The sequence below is a fragment of the Mesoplodon bidens genome, assembly GCF_964165515.1.
Source record: "Mesoplodon bidens genome assembly, chromosome: 12".
Lineage (NCBI taxonomy): Eukaryota > Metazoa > Chordata > Mammalia > Artiodactyla > Ziphiidae > Mesoplodon > Mesoplodon bidens.
This window is the reverse complement of record NC_138168.1, coordinates 94,071,686-94,093,727: the sequence shown is the minus strand read 5'-3', so window position 1 is coordinate 94,093,727 and position 22,042 is coordinate 94,071,686. Positions and strand designations below refer to the sequence as shown.

The 22,042-nt window shown below is 44.3% G+C and overlaps 1 protein-coding gene across 4 annotated transcripts in view; it reads right to left on the bottom strand.

Moving 5' to 3' along the window:
- FAM120B (family with sequence similarity 120 member B) overlaps positions 1-22,042 on the bottom strand; it is a 62,115-nt gene that overhangs the window by 20,760 nt on the left and 19,313 nt on the right. For 3 of the 4 annotated variants that reach the window (XM_081251215.1, XM_081251212.1, XM_081251213.1), the window contains exons 4-6: positions 13,829-13,930; positions 7,031-7,203; positions 3,046-3,138 (exon numbers count right to left, since the gene is read on the bottom strand). In XM_081251215.1, coding sequence (XP_081107341.1) covers positions 3,046-3,138; positions 7,031-7,203; positions 13,829-13,930 — 368 coding nt within the window. Of the gene's footprint in view, positions 1-3,045; positions 3,139-7,030; positions 7,204-8,778; positions 10,778-13,828; positions 13,931-22,042 lie in introns of those variants that run through there. The other variant, XM_081251214.1, reaches the window with a different exon arrangement.

The window sequence follows — 22,042 nt, the reverse complement described above, 5'->3', positions numbered from 1 at the left end:
GGCCTCAGAGGAACTGGTGGGGAATGATGGCCGCGCAGGCCCTTTGTGCTGGCAACAGCCGAGACGGGGCGGTGCCTGGTGTGTCTGGACGCAGCAGTCCAAGTGCGGTGCTCCTGCAGGGCCCTTTCCCGAAGGCCTCCCTCCTCCTAGGAACGGGCATTTCTCACAAAAAAGGGCAGAGGCAAGAACAGAGGCTGGGTGTCAGGAGCCCTGATTCTACCTTGGCTCTATCAGTAACAGATGGGTGGGACCACACATCCGTGTTGACAAAGACCCCACAGCCCTGTGCCCTGACCTGGCAGAAAGCAGTGTGGAGTCCCCTTTGTTTTACAAAAGAGGCAAGTTAGGTTCTTGCTGTACATTCATGAGAACATGTTCCAGGTCACAGAGCTCGCCAGGGACATGGCCCCAGCTCGCTCTGCTGCCCACAGGGCCTCAGTTTCCCCACCTGAACAACAAAACAGGAGCCACCATGACCTCCAGCTTCCTTTCTCCCCCTGCCTGGCTGTTTGGTTTTCTTAGGAGGGAAGAGGATAGCAGGTGAGGGCCCAGCTCTGGTGCGAGCGCCCAAGCAGCTGCTGAGGGGACGGGCAGGCTGATGGCAGCAAGAGAGGAGACCAGAAGGAAGGCCGTGTGGCTGTGGCTACAGCCTTGTATTAACAATTAGTACTAATAGCTCAACATTAACTCTTTAAAATTTTATTTTGCAAACAGAGGAACAGCTAACAGCTACTCATACTCAAGAGTAAAAGGTTGAAAGCATTTCCTCTAAGGTCAGGAACAGGACCGCTCTTATTCAACACAGTCCTGGAAGTCTTATAGCAATTAGGCAGAAAAAGAAATACAAGGCATCCAGACCAGAAAGGAAGAAGTCAAGCTGTCACCATTTGTGATATAATATCACATGATAGACAGATAGTAGAAAATGCTGAAGACCCCACCAAAAAAAAATTACAACTAACTGAACTCAGTGAGGTTGCAGGAGACAAAACCAACACACAGAAACCTGTCGCCTTTCTATACAGTAACAGCAAACCATCAGCAAGAGAAATGAAGAAAACAATCCCACTCACAACTGCATCAAAAAGAATAAAATACCTAGGAATAAATTTAACCAAGGATGTGAAAGGCCTGCACAATAAAAATTATAACACACTAACGAAAGAAATTAAAGATAACACAAATGGAAAGATATACCATGCTCATGGATTGGAAGAATGAATACTGTTAAAATGACCATACTACCCAAGGCAACCTATAGATTCCATGCAATCCAATCAAAATACCAATGGCATTTTTCACAGAAATAGGACAATCCTAAAATTTGTATGGAACAAAAGACCCCAAAGAGCCAAAGCCATCTTGAGAAAGAAGAACAAAGCTGGAGGCATAACACTCCCTGACTTCAGACTGTATCTCAAAGCTACAGTAAACAAAACAGTTAGTACTGGCACAAAAAAAGACACAAAGATCAACAGAACGGAATAGAGAGCCCAGAAAAAAATCCATGCATAAGTGGTCAACAAAGGAGCCAAGGATATACCGTGGGGAAAGGACAGTCTCTACAAGTGATATTGGGAAAACTGGACAGTCATATACAAAACAATGAAACTGTATCTACACCATACACAAAGATCAACTCAAAATGGATTAAAGACTTGAACATAAGAGCAGAAACAATAAAACTCCTAGAAAAAAACATAGGCAGTAAGCTCCTTGACATCAGTCTTGGCAATGACTTTTTTGGATTTGACATCCAAAGCACAGGCAGCAAAGGCAAAAATAAACAAGTGAGAATACAGCAAACTAAAATGCTTCTGCAGATTAAAAGACATAAACTACTATGTATAAAATAAATAACCTACACAGACATATTGTACAACACAGGGAATAAAGCCAATATTTTATAACTATAAAAACTATAAATGGAATATAACCTTTAAAACTGTGAATCACTGTGCTGTATACCTGTAACATATACTATTGTACATCAACTATACCGAAAAAAAGGGAAAAAAAGCTTCTGCACAGCAAAGGAAACCATCAACAAAATGAAAAGGTAACCTACTGAATGGGAGAAATTATTTGCAAATCATGTATGTGACAAGGGGTTAATATTCAAAATATATAAATAACTCATACAACTCAACAGCAAAAAAACAAAACAATCTGATTAAAAAATGGGCAGCAGGATCTGAATAGACATTTTTCCAAAGAACACATACAGATGGCCAACAGGGACATGTAAAGGTGCTCAACATCACTAATCATCAGGGAAATGCAAATCAAAACCACAATGAGATATCACCTCATAACTGTTAGAATGGCCATCATCAAAAAAGACAAGAAATAACAAATGTTGGAGAGGGTGTGGAAGAAAGGGAACCTTTATGCACCGTTGGTGGGAACGTAAATTGGTGCAGCCACTCTGAAAAGCAGCATGGAGGCTCTTAAAAATTAAAAACAGAACTACTATATGATCCAGCAATTCCACTTCTGGGTATTTATCAGAAAAAAATAAAAATACTATCTCGAGGAGATCTGCACCCCTATGTTCACTGCAGCACTATTTACAACAGCCAAGACACGCAAACAACCTAAGTGTAAGTGTCCACTGATGAGTGCAATGGATAAAGAAACTGTTATACACACACACATACATACACACACACAATGGAATATTACTCAGCCGTAAAAAAGAATGAAATCTTGTCATTTGTGACAACATGGACTGAGGGCATGACGCTAAGTTAAATAAATCAGAGGAAGACAAATGACATATGATTTCACTTCTATGTGGAATCTTAAAACAAAACAAAACAAAAACAAACTGATAGACACAGAGAACAGATTGGTGGTTGCCAGAGGCGGGGTAGGAGGTGGGCCAAATGGGTCAAGGGGTTCAGAAGGTAAAAATTTCCAGTTACAAAATAAATAAGTCATGGGGAACGTTCCTGTAAAACACTAACTAAATGTAAAGAAGGCTGGCAAGTGTGCCACCCCTTTGGTCAGGCGGGCCATCCTCAGAGGTGTGACAGTCAGTACCTGCAAGTCTGCAAGCTCCATGGTGGTCTTTCCTTCGAGGCACAGGGCCTGTGCAATGAAGGCGTGCAGGTCCTCCAGACAGAGGGTGTCCACCTGCGTGGGAGAGAGAGCCAGCGTCAGCCCCAGGAAAACCAGCTCTGACCAAATACACGCATGGGACACATGCATGTGCACATACACACATACACTTGTACACACACACACACACACACACACACACACAGGCAGCAGAAGAGACGCCAGTGGAGGTGAGCAGGGTCTTTTCTCCCACCACCCACAGTCCCTGGTGTGAAAATCTCCACGACACCTAGGGCCAAGCTGGACCGGGGAGCCTATTACTCACTAGCAAGGCAGAACGCTCCAGAATGCCTGGGGAAAGCCTGAGCTATGACCAAGTCTAAGTCTTGGAGCAACACAGGTCATCAAGTTTTGACACAAATTTCCAGAACTGACAATTCAGGGGGTTGCAGACTGAGAGCACCCACAGCTGGCCTGAGCCAGAGTGATCAGAGCTGGGATAAACACCCACCCTTGCCAGCCCCAGACGTCAACTGTGTCCTCAGATGCCAGTTTAAAGGAAACCAGGATTCCCCAGATATGAGTCCCTTCCCATCCTTTGTGGAATCAAAGAGTCTAACCAAAGTGTGAGTGAGAAGCAAGGAGAGACAGAGACATGGCGAAAGAGACAGACCCTGGAAAGGAGGAGGGGATGGAGATCAAAGACAGCACCAGGCCCGGCAATCGGCAACACCTTTGCACCCTCCTCACAGGGTCACGAGGCTCAGCCACCAAATGCCACACTGGTCCCGTCACTATCCATTCCCATGTTTACTCCAAAATAGTTTTTGCCTTTGAATAAATGACAGCTGTAATTATTTCAGGGAAAAAACAAGAAATCTACAAATGTGCAGCACTCGTGACCAAGAAAAAAGATCCCAATCCACAGAAGCAAGACCAAGCAGAAAGTATTTTTTTTTAAACCCATAAACCCTCACCTCTCTGTGCTTAGACAGGTTTGTAGGCATACAGTTAGTTCTACTTCTTGCCATTAGCAACTTTTGCAGAAGGCTGATTTTAAAAGACACAACCTATGAGAAAGGAATAACTCTTTCATGTCCTATTTTTTTCAGTTAACCTATTTCATACTCTGCCACCACCTTTGTAATTAACAAATCTATAACATATCAGAAGAGGCAAGAGTCTTAGTAATACCAATTTTTTAGAATTCCGCATAATGGATATTATTATTACAAAGTATTTGCTCTAGTGTACATTATAAAAAATATGTAAACTTCCTATGATGCAAACTTACACTTGCAGAAAAGCTTCTCAGATAAGCCTCTGATAAAAAATGCTGCTCAGGGCTTCCCTGGTGGCGCAGTGGTTGAGAATCTGCCTGCCAATGCAGGGGACATGGGTTCGTGGCCCGGTGCAGGAGGATCCCACATGCCGCGGAGCGGTTGGGCCCGTGAGCCATGGCCGCTGAGCCTGCACGTCCGGAGCCTGTGCTCCACAACGGCAGAGGCCCCAACAGTGAGAGGCCCGCGTACCGCGCAAAAAAAAAAAAAAAAAAAAAAAATGCTGCTCACTTGGAGGTACGAATCCAAGTGAACAAAAGAGAGGGTTTTGTTTCTCTACAGGTTCTGTACACTGAACAGTATGTAGTTAACCCGTATGGCACATCAAAACATCTAAGCTTCACTATATAAAAGTACAGTATTTTTTAAAAATTACATTTTTAGTCTTATTAATCCTGAGAGAACAGTTATCCCTGTGAATAATAACACAGTACAGTACCTTTTAATCTGGGGGACAATGCTGATGTGTCGATTTGTTTTCTAGTTTTAAAAAGTTCCAATTTGAATGTGTCCTTGCAAGTCAAACCAACACTGAGTCTATCTCATGCTGACTTACTTACACTAAAGAGATTTTCACTGAAAGGTAGTTACTAGTAGAAAGAAGGTAAAAGTAGAAGTTTTCCTCCTGATGCTTGTCTTGCTTCAGGTTTATATAAATATGAGATGTAAAGTGACCGTTCTGTGATTTAGAATATTTTTCCTGTTGGAAGTGGATTTTCATAACTAATGATCACTTGCACAGCTGACAAGAAAGCAGAGCTGTATCAGGTGACTGTGAATGGGTTCAAGGACCTATCTCTACTGCTGGAAAAAATAATGCAAAACGTAGTTCTAGGAGTGCTAACACATGGAATCACTATCCGTCTGTTCACAAGGAGTACTGAGAAGAAAACCACTGATCTTTCTGGAGGAGAAAACTCAGCTATCGGTCATCTACCACTTCCCAATTCCCTCTATGGGTCCACCTCAGCCGCCTGTAGATTCATAAAACAATGGACAGAAAATATTAACTGATAATACACGCATGTACATTTAGTAAAAATATAAAAAGAAATATATTTTTACATTTAAATACTAAATAATCCTGCCATCATTTACTGATTTACACTTTGCTGAGTCTGGTGCAAATAAAGGAAAGTTCTACTCAAAAGTACAGTTGAGGGCTTCCCTGGTGGCGCAGTGGTTGAGAGTCCGCCTGCCGATGCAGGGGACATGGGTTCGTGCCCCGGTCCGGGAAGATCCCACATGCCGTGGAGCGGCTGGGCCCGTGAGCCATGGCCACTGAGCCTGCGCGTCCGGAGCCTGTGCTCCGCAACGGGAGAGGCCACAGCAGTGAGAGGCCTGCGTACCGCAAACAAACAAACAAACAAGCAAAAACTACAGTTGATACTGGTGCATGTGAAACCAATAAAGAAGCAATAAAATCTCTTAAGGGTGATTTAACTATATATACCACGTTCGTACAAAATGCAAAATACAGGACTAGCTATAAAATGGCAGAGGACTTTTAGAAAGGAAAAATCAGTGTATGATTCCCCTGAAATGTAATTCTACCATAAGTTTCTTAAAGACAATCAATGATTCCTAAAGTGAATTCAGGTTTGAAAAACAGAAACATAATTTTCTATTCCAGACAAATGAAAACTTGATGGTTACGGCAAAGCAGACGGAGACCAGAGGAGGGTACAGCTGCTGGGGATCAGGAAAGCTGGTGAGAAGGTCTACATGGCTAAAGAAACAGACACTTGATGGCAAAGGACTTTTACAAACAGTTCAGCTGGGGAAGGGAAGCGGGAGATGGAATGTATTTAAGCTCTTCTTTTGTTGAGGCGTCCCGACGTTATCATGCACGTGGAAACTAATAAAAGGCGAATGTTTTCAGTGGCCCTTGTAAGCTCCCTGCATAAACTAACGAACCGCACGAACGAGGACCTGGCGGCGCCTCCCTGCGCGTGGCCGTGGCCTTCTCCACTCCACGCGTGGCCCAGCTCCGCAGGTGGGGGTGGCTGACAGCGACAACCACCCTGGTGGGCTTTTCTCTGGGCACCTGTGCAGGACACTTCTCGCCTTCTACATAACGCCTGGCCAGTAGCCTCAGGAAGAAGGTGTGACCCCGTTCACAGGTTGAAAAGCGAACATTTGTTAGATGACTTAGGCAAGTTGAAGTAGTCTCCCTCGGTAGCTCTGTGCTTGTGGGAAGAGCTGTGACTCCAGCCAGGTCAGCCGGACTGCAGCGCTGGACCTTCTCACCATTACATGAAACCCCACCAACAGGAACCACCACCCACATAGGGACACAGAACAGTCCAGAGCCCAAAAAGCTCGGCAAGCGTGAGCAAAGTGCAACACGGTTCCTGCACGGGTCAGACGCCTCACGCCTGTATCACACTTAGGTGCAGGGCCCACCTCGAAGTCCGGCAGCAGACAGGGCTTCTCAAATGTACGCCCATGCAGAACCCTTACTTGAGTCTGAGCGTTTCGAAGGACTGGAGTTTATGGAACAGACACTGGGCAGAGATGGTGCAGGGGACCAGCCCACGGCTACATCCCAGAGCACCACACCCCACGGAAGGCGAGGGCCAGGAGTGAGGGGTGACAACAGCAGCCTCGACAGGGAAGGAGGTTACCTGCACAAAGAGGTAGGTCAGGAGGCAGCACAGTGCCTGAAAGGGGCTCTCGACCACCTGTAGCTCTTCTCGCGAGGAGGAAAGGTCAAAACAGGCCAGGAGTGTGTCCAAGCGTTGGGCCTCTAGTCCTGCCTCTTGGCTCAGCCACAGTAGCTTCAAACTAGGCGTTCCCCCTGTTAGAGGAAAGTCCATTTCCCGTTATTCTTTGCACTAGCAGGTTATAACACGCGTCTGCAGAACTACAATAAAGGAATAAAGGGCACTAACCTCTTCCCTTCCCAATATCCGTGGGCTGTAAAGTGTAAAGCGACTGGAAATAAACATGAACAGAACTTCCTGGTTTAAACAAGCAGAAACCCTAAAAGGTCAGCATATATGTATTTCATTGAAACCAGTCTTCTTTTTTTAAATGGCTACATTGTGGGGGAAGAGGGCTTTTTCCTACCGGTGTTGCTCGCTGTACTGTCTTAGGGCGTGAGACACAGCACAGCTGCGATGGGGTGCTTGGTGGAAACACCACCGATTTGCTGTTAGTTTGCTGTTATTTCCCCAGACTAGTGGTTTTCAAACTTCAGTGTGCAAAAGAACCAGCTGCCAAAATTGTAAAAAATACATTTCCTGGGGTCTGTATGCAGAAATTCTGCTTTGCCAGGTAAAGTACCTGGGAGTCTGCACTGAACAAACTAGAGACTGGGATAAGCAGGGCACCTGTGAGCTCCATGCTCTGGAAAGCACATCCCTAGAACTATTAAACAGAAATTCCTAAAATATTAAAATTCTACTAAATTTGTGTTTTATTCCTACATTTCATATATATGTTTAAATTATTAAAATCAAAGAAAAGAAAAACTTCTCACTCATTTACCCAAGTCGCTGTCAATGGCAGCACGAGTCTGGAGGAAGACACAGCAGCCCTGCTCCTTCTGCCCAGAGGGGCCAGGCCTGGGCTGGGCCAAGTCTTGCCAAGAGCAGCAGCTGTGACTTTCTGTAGGTCCCGTGGCTGCAAGGCATCCTCAAGTGCAAGGACGGCTGGCCCTAACCATCCCACAGGTTCACTAAGAAACAAAACTCACTAACCAAATGGTATCAGAATTAAGTGACTCAAAAAAGGAAGTTCTTCCCCTTTTCTGTTTATGCTTCTCACAATGTCATTCAATATTCTCAGGTGTGTATTTCCCACCATCAGAAGTGAAACAGCCCAGCAAAAGTCACTTGCATTTCTGATATGGCTGAAGTGTTCCCTCCTCCCCAAAATACTTTTTCATTATTTATTAAATCATCTTTTCCCTTGGAAGAAAGAAAATGAAGGTAATTTTGTTTTGGCAAAAACAACGGCACTAGTTTTTAAGATAGAAATATTATTCCAAGAGAATCACAGGGTCAGCTATTACTTCTTAGAAACACGCTTTTCTGGAAAACAATCATCTTGCAGGGGTCTGCAAATAGCAGCCTGTGGGCAAAATCCAGCTCATTGTCAGTTTTTGTACAACCCATAAACTATTAATGACTTTCACATTTTTAAATAGCTGAAAATAGCAAAGTAAAAATATTTCACAATATGAGAAAATTGTGTAACTCTGCCAGAAAAGATCAAGGGTAGCCCTGACACTTTACCCAGAGTTCCATGGGCAGCTGAGACGTTCCAAAGAACAATCCAGAGATCTAAGCAGGTGATCTGGTCTGTAGGTCACCAACTACAATACACTGCCTCTGGAACACATCAGCTTCAAAAACCAAATTATGTCACTTGGCAAAGGTTTTTGCATGAATCTGTGGACAGACAGGAAAGTCTCAAGGCTTTTCGGAGCAACCGAGCCCTGGAAGGGCACGCAGAGGGACAAGGAAAGTGGTCATTTCTGTGAATGACAACTTGGAAGACTGTCCGAGATACCTGGGCGGACCCACCCCAGGGTGGAGGCTACTGGATGCTTCACTAGTAACAAAGCAATGGTCCCGTGTGTGCTTTTACAACTATAAATGCACGAGTGAATGAATACACTCCTACACTCTAAACCGTAGCACTTCTGTGTGCTTTCTATACGGAAATAATGTAATCGCTGGGTTTTAGAGTTATCCTATGATTATTTTCCTTGTATATTCCTAGGGTAAGAAACCGTAAAACTGTCTGGTGTGTGTGCACTCTGAGAAAGAGAGAGGTGACACTTCCAGAAATTAACCTGCATACACTGTGTGTCTCAAATTTACTTGTGAAGGTTTTAATTCGTAAGTCTGATTTAAATGAGTATTTATTTAGCATTCTGTTTGAAAGAGCAACCCTGGCCAAAAAAAGACAAAATAAAAAACGCTGACTACTCACATGCAAACTGAATCTTTATTCTGGTTGGATAAACTTCAGTAGCTTATTTACAATAAGTAAAAAAATTCATTCAGATATAAATGGACTAGAATGAGTTGACACCTCAATATGTTAAATTCTAAACTTCCATGGATGAGCTAATTTCATGCTTGCAAAATAACAGTGTTATAGTGCTTCTACCTAATACATTCAAAGTATAGTGAATTAGGTATAAAAAGCAGTCAGTGCAAAATTCAGCCACTGGCTTGTGACTCATACGTGTATTTGTAACATTTAGTTGACAAAGCTTCCAATCGTCTTTACAAATGGAAGAAACACACAACTGAGCTTTTCAATCCATTTATTCTAATCCACAACATCAGGGAGGTGGCTTCAGAGGCTGGGGCCCTGACCGAATCTCCTCACGAGCAGCACATTCTCTCGCCCAGAGAGCAGGTTGATGACCCCCAGTCACCACCCCAGACACCTCCAAGATGTGACGACACGTTTTTCACCTGTACTGACGAGTGTCAAGACGGAAACCGTCCACAGCACATGTTACGAGGAGCTGAGGTAAGAAGACTTCACTGCGGTTGTTCACCAAATAATGGAAAGAATCGAACATAGCCCCTTCTTGTCATAAACTATACCGCTCCACCTCATTTCATTGTATGAAATAGTCTTCTAAGATGCTCTGCAAGACTCTAGCGAGTCAAACATCTTCATATAGCCAAGAAATACTAGGTTCACTCACTGATTCTTGAACAACACTTTAAAAGACCATTCTATTGGGTTAGCCAAAAAGTACCCTCCGTTTTTAAGTAAAAATAAGAGACACATTGTTCATGTTCACCAAGAACTTTACTGAACAATGTATTTACCCTTCAGTTCCACCACCTTCTGCCATCTTTCAGGCAATTTCATCATTCCATCTTCCCCAAACTTTTTATCTTTTTGAGCAAAGAACTGTTCCTGGTGCCTTTTACAGTCTTCCAGGGAACGGAAAGCTTTTCCATTAAGAGAATTTTGTAAAGACCAAAATAAATGGAAATCCAAAGGTGCAATGTCTGGTGAATACAGCAGATGAATCAGAACTTCCCAGCCAAGCTGTAACAGTTTTTGCCTGGTCATCAAAGAAACATGTGGTCTTGCATCATCCTGATGAAAGATTATGTATTTTCTGTTGACTAATTCTGGATGCTTTTCATCGAGTGCTGCTTTCAGTTGGTTTAATTGGGAGCAGCACTTGTTGGAATTAATTGTTTGGTTTTCCGGAAGAAGCTCATAATAGAGGACTTCCTTCCAATCCCACCATATACACAACATCACCTTCTTTGGATGAAGACTGGCCTTTGGTATGGTTGGTGGTGGTTCATTTTGCTTGCCCCACGATCTCTTCCGTTCCACGTTATTGTACAGTAACCACTTTTCATCACCTGTCACAATTTGTTCTAAAAATGGAACGTTTTCATTACATTTCAGTAGAGAATTACATGTGGAAGTACGGTCAAGAAGGTTTTTTTCGCTTAACTTATGTGGAACCCAAACATCCACATAACCAGCTGGTGCAAATGATTTTCAACTCTTGACTTGGATATTTTGAGTATGTCAGCTATCTCCTGCATGGAATAACGTTGACTGTTCTCAATTAATGTCTCAATTTTATCGCTACCAACTTCAACTGGTTTACCCGACCGTGGAGCATCATCCAGTGAGAAATCTCCAGCATGAAACTTCACAAACCACTTTTGACACATTCGATCAGTCACAGCACCTCTTCCATACACTGCACAAATCTTTTTTTGCATTTCGGTTACATTTTTACCTTTCTTGAAATAATAAAGCAAAATATGCCAAAAATGTTGCTTTTTTCTTCCATCTTCAATGTTAAAATGGCTACACAAAAATTCACCAATTTTGTTAAGTCTTTTATTAACTGCACGCTGACATGACAGCTGTCATAATACAACCTAACAAAGTTGTTTTGAATGAAGTTAAAGACAACCAAGTGCTACTAGAGCCGCCTTATGGAAAAAACGAAGGAACTTTTGGCCGCCCCAACAGACAGACAAATTACCAATTAGATACGTGCAATCAGCTTTCCTAGGTTTGTAAAATAAGGATATGCTTATTATGACTAAAAAATGGCTCTGCGAAGAATAAACAAAATCATCTACACTTTGTCTAAAGAAGAATCTCCAGTTCTAGAGCTAGAAAGCTATTTCAAATGCTTGCCTGTTATGCGGTCCAAGACTCACAACACAAAATGCAGAACATCCGTAAGTGAAGTGTGATGAATGAACAAACACACATGGACGCAAGGATCCTGTAAGGGTCGTCTGGGGAAAGGAAGTTAAATTTCAAGGTACACCCTTCTTGTGTTACCAGGAACATCATCTTTCATGACATACTGTAAGATAAGTGGAATGTAATATCTATACAATTATAAACGTAATATAGCTAGTACATCTGGATGTGTGTATATGTACACACATGTAAAGATGGGGATGTGGATGGAATATATGCATGTAAATGAGCTCCCTGAATAAAATATACCAGTAATGAAATTAATTTTTCTGCTCCCTGGCTGGTCATTTATAATTCTTTCCCCTTTTTAATTCTTACCTAATTTTTAGGTAATCTTTGTAATTTTTCTGCTGCCCTTCTGTCTCCTTTCCACTTTGTTAAAAAACATCTGATTTATTGTTTATTTCCACCATTTAAGAAAGCAAGTGTTAAATCATGTGTGCTGTTAGAGGTAAAAGTCTTTTTTTCTACACTGGCCGCTACATTGGGAGACTCACTGAAAATGTAACATTCATGATATCAACCTAACTGAACCATCTCAGGAGAAGAAGAAGGATCAGACATGGTCTCCTAAAGCAACAGCTCTAGCAGTGCCGCTGGCCTTGCTGGAAAGGATGGCTTTAATCAGGCAGCAAGGACACCTTGCACCTGTGCACAAGGGGACTGCCAAGGTAAGGATCAAGCAGGAGAGTCCACTGCTTTTAATCCCACATCGTCAGGGTGATAGAAAACATCTGAGACAGGAATTGGATAGTCCGTTTTCCAATTTAGTCTAAAACCACTTGGCATTTTTCCTCATGGATATAGAAAGTTATTTATATATAAAAATCTTGTCATCTTGTATCATTATTAACATAAGCATGAACAGAGTCATTCATCTAAACCACCTGCAACAAAAGTTCAAGATCCCATTTCCGGCTTCCTAGTGATGGCAGACGTGCCGGCCCCAGCTCCTTCTGGAAGCAGAGTCCCAACTGCAGTCTGGGTGTGCCACACGCACAAACCTGTGGTTCACAAGACCCAGAAGCAGTCTCTCTGATAAATGAATGACTTCTAGAGCTTATTAAAACCTTATATGTAGTTGTCTCTAAAATTCACTCGTAATAATGAATAACCAAATATTCTCCATAATTCAAATGAGGAAAAGAACTATCATAATCACTTTCCACATTATTTTTGGAAAGATCCTATAAAATGAAAATTACATATATAGCAGAACGTCTCTGGGAAACGATTTTGGCTATCCTTTAAAAATACTTCTTGCTGTAAAACCAAATGTCAATTCATCTTAATTTGTTTTTGTGATAAGCACACCTTTTTAGGTTTGAGTATATCACTCACCAACTGAGAGAGTAAGGAAATATTCCTTCAACTTCTCTCCCTATACAATTCCACTTATAAGAAAAATGTTTTGCAGTGTTCAAACCCTTATTTGGTAAATTATAGGCTTGAGTGATAGAAAACAATAGCGACTTGAGAGAATTTAATACATACAAAAACGGAATATAAAAGTCTTAGAAAAGTATTTGTTTTCTGAAACAATAATGAGGGCCACTAGAATAAACCCTAAACCCCCTCTTCTTCAGCTGTCTGTATGTAAAACGCTATCTCCTAGAAACATTCTTGACCTTTTTCAGATACTAAGAACTCACAGGAAGGATTTACTTCAACTAATTTTTCGGAGAACTTTGTTTTTTCCTCTCCTCCCATTATGTGTTTTAAGATACCTCCCTTGAAAAAACTTTTTTTCCAGTTAAAATAACTTTTCTTCGCCTCCCCTGCCCAGTTCCTCAAGCCCCCCTTCAGTGGTGGGAACAAGACGAGAACTGACTCAGACAGAGTAGCAAGAACTCAGCCTCGTCAGTTGGGCGGGTTTCACTGAGTGGCGGCCAGGCGTCAGGTCCTGGGGCCCAAACCATGACGACCTTTCTCCACCCCCCCCCCCACATGGACCTTGAGCAGTGGGAGGGGAACGAGGCAGGACGATTCGGCAGACTGGCCCCGGGGAACTCGGTATACTGCCCTTTCCTCAGCTTTTTAGAACTTTATTAGATACATTGCTCTGGGACCCACGGTAGAAATGAAAATTAGTACGTGTACAGTTCTGGAAAAGTATGTTTCCACAGAGATCAGTAATGGACTTGCATCACTTGGTGAACAAATCCGTGATTTATTTCAATCAGGGCTGTCTGTACCTGGAATGCTCATCTGCAGAGGCCTGACGAGGTCCGGCTGCCTCAGTGGGTTCCCAGAGTACACAAACCACTCCTTGACAGTGGGGCAGGTGCTGGCACCACCTGAGTAAAGACAGCTGCATCAGTGGACATGCGTGAGTGCCCATTCATCACCAGGCTAACACTGCCACAGACCCACATCGGCCAGGCCCAAGTCCACGCTGGTGAGCACAGAGAGTTCTCACATCCAAGGTCACTGAGAGGCTTGGGCTTCCAGCAGTGGGTCCCCTACCCTCTGATCTGACAACCAGCCGTTCATTCCAACAAGAATGATAACCCTGGTGGGGGGGGGCAGGATCACCTGGGTAAGTGACTGATTACCAGGCAGAGAGGCAGCCACGGAGATGACTCCTGCAGCATTCTGCCGTCCTTCCTGCCCACCCTGCCACCACTCCAGAAAACACTTACAGAGAACTGGAGGAATAGGACAGTCCTTTCTGTTCTTAAATTCACTACTTTACGCAACTATCAAGACTACTGTTATGTCAGACAATTCAGAAAGCTGATAGAAATCATCTAGAATTAAAGGCCTTTCTGTCTGCTGCTGGATTATTAATTGCTACAGAAGTTCAGCTGGCTTCCATCCTCCTACCGTCCTCAGCAAAGCGGAGGTGGCGGAAGCCTGTCCTACTCAGCGTTCTCACTCAGCCTCTCAAAGCCATCAGCGCCAGGCTCCCCTGCGGCCTCCAGACCCTGTCCGCCCCCAGGGCCCTCACCACACCAGCCCTGGCCTGGGGCCCACAAGGGGAACTCTTGGCCTCACCCCTTCACGCCGGCACTGCCCTGGCGAGAGCAGGCTCCTCTTCAGTCTCATCTCCTTTCAAGCCATTCTCCACGTCAATGGGGGCTTTTGGGGTTTTGCTTTTTTAAAAATGAAAAACTGACCAGGTTGGTCACTCTTTCTAATTAAGATCCCCCAATAGCTGCCCAGGGACCAGAAGAGAGTGCGGACCTTGGAGCCCAGCAATTGCCCAGGGCCCCTGAGTTGCTCAGCGGGTGGTGACTGGTTCCTGGGCGGCTGACGCTGCTGGTCTGGGGACCCCGGGCTCCACTAAGCTGCAGCCCCCCAGGTCCCCACACTCACCTTGTCTTTTCTTACCTCTGCATTTGGTCCATACTCTCTTCTCTACCCGCCCCCCGCCCCGCAGAGGCCCACTTCCCTTGACGGGCACTTGGTGAACTCCCCCTTTCCCTCACTCTCAGCTTAGGCGTCAGTCCCGCTAGTGTGGGGCCAGCGCCTCCCCCTGCACCCCCCAGCACCCCATGCCTCCCTCCCCTAGTTCTCTGGCCGGGGTCCCGCATATGCCTGCATATTTCCCGCGGCTGCCCACCCTAACTGTGAGCTCCCCAGAGCAAGAACTGTGTCTTCTTCATATAAAACAAGGCCCAGAGCAAATATTCATTAACTGTTAAGTTTAATGAGCAAATTCATCTTAGTCTAAATTTCACACATACCAAAAAATTTTTAAAAAGAAAGAAAATCTGAGAAGTATTATTGATGTTGTTAAGAACAAAACAATCCACTTTCTATAGAATCCTCTTGGCCTAGGTTTCCATTACATTAAAAAACAGCCAACTGAGTGAATACTGTCCTACTCATGCCAAGAGACAAACCTTAGTAGGTTTAGTAACTCACACTCAACCGCTGCCATTGATGAACCTAGCCTGCCAATTGACTCCTTGGGAATCACTAAAACATTCACAAAACCACACTTCACACCGCGTGGAAGTGACCATCTTTCATCGAAAACTGTTCACAGCACAGAGGTTCAGAGGTGACATCTCAAAGTTTTAATTCTAAATAACACACAAAGAAAGTAAAGATAGGTTCACGATGGGCACTGGTATCCTTTATTTAAAAACACCTGACAGGGCTTCCCTGGTGGTGCAGTGGTTGAGAGTCCGCTTGCTGATGCAGGGGACACGGGTTCGTGCCCCGGTCCGGGAAGATCCCACATGCCGCGGAGCGGCTGGGCCCATGAGCCATGGCCGCTGAGCCTGCGCAGCCGGAGCCTGTACTCTGCAACGGGAGAGGCCACAACAGTGAGAGGCCCACGCACAGCAAAAAAAAAAAAAAAAAACCTGACAGGGGCTTCCCTGGTGGCGCAGTGGTTAAGACTACGCCTGCCAATGCTAGGGGACACGGGTTCGAGCCCTGGCCCAGGAAGATCCCACATGTCGCAGAGCAACTAAGCCCGTGCACCACAACTACTGAGCCTGTGCTCTAGAGCCCACGAGCCACAACTACTGAAGCCCGCGCGCCTAGAGCCCGTGCTCCGCAACAAGAGAAGCCACCGCAATGAGAAGCCCGCGCACAGCAATGAAGACCCAATGCAGCCAAAAAATAAATAAATGAATAAAAATTAAAGAAATAAAATAAAAACACCTGATGGACCTTCTGTTATTTCCTTTCTTGTTAAGATCCAGGGAAGTCATCTTTTGGACAAATATTCCAAGAGAAATGCCACACAGTATCAGTCGTTCATCTGCAATCCAGGAGGAAACAGCTGTCCATCGAGATGAGTCCAATAGGAGCTGTGAACCCACCTCTGCATCAGGCCCGGCAGAGAAAACAGGCCCAAGGCCAGCACCAACACCAAGATCTCTCTTCCCTCAAAATTTAGACCACCACTGATGCCCAATCCCCTCTTTCCTCATTATTTAGACCAGCATCGACACCAAATTCCCTCTTTTCTCCATAACTTAGACCACTGAGGGTTAAGTGAATATTAATTACAAAGTATTTCTTAATTAACAAAAGAAGGGAAGCTTTTTTTTTTTTTTTTTTTTTTGCAGTACACAGGCCTCTCACTGTTGTGGCCTCACCCGTTGCGGAGCACAGGCTCCGGACGCGCAGGCTCAGCGGCCATGGCTCACGGGCCCAGCCGCTCCGCGGCATGTGGGATCCTCCCGGACCGGGGCACGAACCCATGTCCCCTGCATTGGCAGGCGGACTCTCAACCACTGCACCACCAGGGAAGCCCGAAGCTTTTGCTTTTACAATAAAATGATTAACTGACATCTGATGAGTTTAACTGACTAGGTCTCAGAACAACAAACTATGTTGCTTAAAATGCAGTACTTACAGCTACCTACTTACAGAGCCTTGAATAGGAAATTCTTAATTTTCAATTAAAATTAACTAGCCAGAGGATAAAAGTTCAATCAGAACTGCTAATCTGAATTTTCATTCCCCAAACAACATTTTATAAATTGTGGGGAAGGATACAGGAAAAGAGGGATAAAAACAAGCATCTTCTCCGAAGTGGAGGGCAGGTGTCTGCAGGTTCTTCTGCGTCCTGACCTCACCTGGTGAGCTGCCCGGTGACAGAGACCCTCAATATGCCTTCGTTTCCTCCTTCTGCCAGAAGAGGGTAAAAAGGCAGTGCAGAGCAGCTAGAAAATGCTATCAACATGGCAGAGTAAGTCTGTAGTCTGGATAAGGTCTCTGTCCAGACCTAAACATTCATTTGGAAGCATTTTCACTGTTAATTCAGACTATGCCTACCACAGACACAGTTACAGCTCCCCACTCCTTCTAAAAGCCACAGCCAGATGCAAAGTGTTACCTGAAATCTTCTTAAAATAAAAATAAATGCATTTTGCTTGCAAATCCTATAGTTTAGCACATTCTCTGGGGTTCCACATAATTTCAGAGGTTTTAATCTGGTATGCACTTTGAAACAACAGCAGAAATGTTTGCAATAATTTGGTCTGTCTGAATTAAAAGAATCTTCTTAAATGCCTACATATCAAGAAAAAGAGAAGAGGAAACTGAGTTTGGTAATTCCTAAAAGAAAAGGTTGATTTTCTCATTTGAACTTTCAATTTGCTAGGCTCTGAGTTCAAAAGAGCAAAGTAAAAACTCAAGTAAAATTTCTTTGCTAGTTTTACTCTCTAGTCACGCTATAACATTTTATGTGGAAAACAGAAAAGTAGCATAATCAAACTTGTTCTTCTGCTATTCCCAAAGGACAGACTCATTATACTGCTTTATAAAAGCTTCTAGTATAACTAAGACATTTTCCCCTGGGAGCAAAACTGTGGAACTGTCTACACGTCCAACCGCTCTCCCATAAACACTCTCGATTATGCCAACACACACTCTCAGCAGTGCCCACTCCTCTCACACAACCTGGAGGGTCTGTGAGCACTGGGAGGGGAAAAGAGAATGAGCAGAAGCAATGTCAACTTTAACCGCTCAAATACTGGGATTTTCAAGTTTGATAACAATCCTCCAGGCTTTAAAAAGTATATATATGTCCTTATGATCCTGTAATATTTTTTGTATTGCTGGTTTCATCTATAATTATGTGTGGCTTTAGTCCTTAAAAAAACAGAAGAACTCCCCATTCTTTTTTGTATACATTTGAAAAACAAAGTCACCTTTTAGGTCATCCTCTAGGACCTGGATGAGCTGATGGCCTATAGGTGCTTTGTAAAGGTGCCACACGGATGACATGACTCCCCAACTGCCCATCACAAGACCATCGTTCTCCTGCAACTCCCACGGATTCCTAGAATGTCTGCTAAGTGAAAACGAGGAGAGAATGACAAGGAAAAAGGACAGTTAACCTTAACTGTTAAAGACTGCCACAGGCGTGGGCTCTTCTCCAGAGCTGCAAACCAGTGAGACACGAGGAGGAGAGCGGAACAGGATGTGCCTTCCTGCATCTTTCTGAGTTCCTTCTATTTCCTAATATATATCAAGTTTTATGGTGATCTAACCTAATCTTATCATTAGGGAAACTAAAAAACGGAGACAGAATTAAAATCAGTGGTAAGAATGGGTATGAAGCCAAGGATGGGCTGAGGTCTGAGTTGATTTCAGGGTTTCTCCCTACTTTTGGCCATGATGCCATTGAGCTGCCTAAATACCATATATTCAACTATATAAAATACATGTAAGAGTGACAGCGACCAACCACTCCCTGAAGAGGCACCCTCCAACATTCCAGATGAACTGGAGTATCCAACAGATCCATTATCCAAATCTTGCCCATAATTATGATCTTTGAAGTATGAAGCCATCAGTTCGGTGCTGTGCTTTGGCTCAGACCTCCAGGGTCCACAGCTGTGCACCTGCAGGAGCCCTAGTGCTGAAAGTCGATGACCGTGGAGTTAAAGGCAACTTTGATTCTAAACCTCACTCCAAATGAGTGGGCTCCTGCCTGCCAGTCAGACGGGGCTTAGAGACAGCTGCTTACCTAGTGGGATTTGAGAGATCATCGCTCTCCCTCCCATGTCTGAAATTCAACCATTAGGGTAATCCTTTTCTAAGGAATGCCTTGCTAAATGCAAGTACTCCTGAAAAGGTAACATTTTAAACACACACTCAACACACAAAATATCGGTCACCTACTTCACCTGAGAAACCTGCCAGGTATGGCAAATGCCCCCTGAACAGTTCCTGCTCTCTCAGCCTAGTGGGGAGGAGGACCACTGGACAACACCCACGTGAACAGGGTGCAAGTCCAAACTGTAATAAGCTTAAGAATGAAAAGCACAAAGCATCTTCAGAGAGGAAATCTATTTTGATGATGGCATAAGGGAGGAATCTGGGGGAGTTAGTTTTCAAGGGCATGAGGGATAAAGAGAACTGATCAGAAGGATGGGTCATCTGTAAACATGTGGATGGACCTAGAGTCTGTCATACAGAGTGAGCTAAGTCAGAAAGAGAAAAATATCGTAGATTAACGCATATATGTGGAATCTAGAAAAATGGTACAGATGAACCTATTTCCAGGGCAGGAATAGAGACGGAGACGTAGAGAATGGACATGTGGACACAGGGGTGGAAGGGGGAGGGTGGGACACATTGGGAGCTTAGGATTGACATATATACACTACCATGTGTAAAAGAGATAGCTAGTGGGAACCTGCTGTAAAGCACAGGGAGTTCAGCTCAGTGCTCTGTGATGGCCTAGATGGGTGGGATGGGGGGTGGGAGGGAGGTCCAAGAGGGAGGGGATATATGTATATGTATAGCTCATTCACTTCGTTGTACAGCAGAAACCAACACAACATTGTAGAGCAGTTACACTCCTATTAAAAAAAAAAAAAAAAAAGGATGGTCTGAGTCAGAAAAATACATTTTGTATTTTTCAACATGGATTTGGTTTTTAAAGCAATGCAAGTGAATGAAATCACCTGTGGATAAAGGGGTAAACCCAGCTTTGATGGCCTCCCACCAACAGAGCCACTGAGAACAGGAGCCAGGCCAGCAACCTGAGGCTTCCAGCAGGAATTCGACGGTCCAGGAGGAGCTTCAGGAGGGAGAAGAGAAAGTTCCCTGATGGAGAGAGGAAGGAGAGAGGGACACTTCGCCAAAAAAGCTGAGGTTGAAGTGGTGAAATGTTCTCCAAATGCAGGAAAAACAAACCAGGAAGTAGAAGATGAAGAAACAGAACATCAGACCCGGAAGTGCAACATCTCTTGGCAGTTCCAATAGAGGAAAACAGACATATGGATGGGAGAAAAATGTATAAACATGCAGGATAAAACTCTCCAAGGGGAAAACAGTCACCAAAAAGGAACAAGAACCACACTAGCACTCAACTCCGTCAGCACCCAGAACACTAGAGGGGGGTGGGGTTGGCTGAGACCGGGCAGTCGTGCTGACGACTCTTCCCTCTCCAACAACTCTAGAAGCCACCGCATTCTCGAGTGGACACTTTTTACCCTGAGGCACCGTGCAGACAGCAGCCTAGGGCGGGAGAGCCCGGCAGAACAAGCCACTCTCTGAGAGGACGAGGCTGTCGTGACAGCAGGGGCTGCAGGCAGAACCAGGAGCTGGTGCCGTGCAGAGAGGGCTCCAGAAGTCCGCAGAGGAGCATGCTCGAGGTCCTGGTGGGTCCAGGGCAAAGCTCAGTGAGGCCAGACAAGACAACCATGGGGAGCCCTGCTGACAGACCCGGGAGCAGGATTTAAAGGAAAACATGAAGACAGGGAAGAAAGAAATGGAAGATTGTTTTAAAAAGCTGAAAAACACAATATCTGAAATGACAATTTCACCGGATGGGTTACAGCAGATTAGACACTGCAGAGGAAAGACGCTGTAAATGTGAAAACAAGAGTGACCCAAATTGAAGCACAGAGAGCAGAGGCATAAAAACGAGGCTTGGTGCCTGAGGGACGCTGTGAGGTGTGAACCAGGCACATAACTGAAGGCCCAGAGTGACAGGTGAGAGAGAGAGAGAAAAAGTTGAGCACCATTTCATGAAATGTTGTTTTCTAAGTCAATAGGGAGTAGAAATGGACCCAAAGAGCTCAAGAGTTGCAAGCAGAATAAACAGAGAGGAAACGACTCCAAAGCTCAGCTTAAACAGTGGCTGAAAACCAGCAGTCAAGAAGAAACCCTAAGGACAGCCAGAGAAACACACACTTGCAACCTGTGGACACAACAGTCAGAAGGACCATCGTCAACTCATGAGAAACACAAGCCAGAGACAACAGAATGACACCCTGAAAGTGCCCAACAAAAATATCTAGAATTCTACATCCAGCAGAATTATATTTCTGAAATAAAGAGCAGCAGAAATGGTGCACACAGAAGACCTCATCTCACCTATTAACTCCTTTAAAAGGCAACTGGCTGGGACTTCCCTGGTGGCACAGTGGATAAGAATCTGCCTGCCAATGCAGGGGACACAGGTTCAATCCCTGGTCTGGGAAGATCCCACGTGCCGAGGAGCAACTAAGCCCATGCGCCACAACTACTGAGCCTGCGCTCTAGAGCCTGCGAGCCACAACTACTGAGCTTGTGAGCCACAACTACTGAGCCCATGTGCCACAACTACTGAAGCCCGCACAGCCTAGAGCCCGTGCTCCACAGCAAAAGCCACCTCGATGCAATAAGAAGCCCGCACACTGCAACGAAGAGTAGCCCCAGCTCGCCACAACTACAGAAAGCCTGCACGCAGCAACAAAGACCGAACGCAGCCAAAAAAAATAAATAATTCTTAAAAAAAAAAAAAAAAAAAAAGACAACTGACTGTTCAAAGGAAGGGTTGGAAAACTTGGCTCATAGGCCAAATCTGGCTTGCTTGCTTGCTTTCATACAGTCTGAAAGCTAATAATGCTTTTCATATTGTTTTAAATGATTGGAAAATTATCAAAAGAAGAATTTTCTGTGACACAGACCGATGACATAAAATTCAAATTTTGTGACATGGG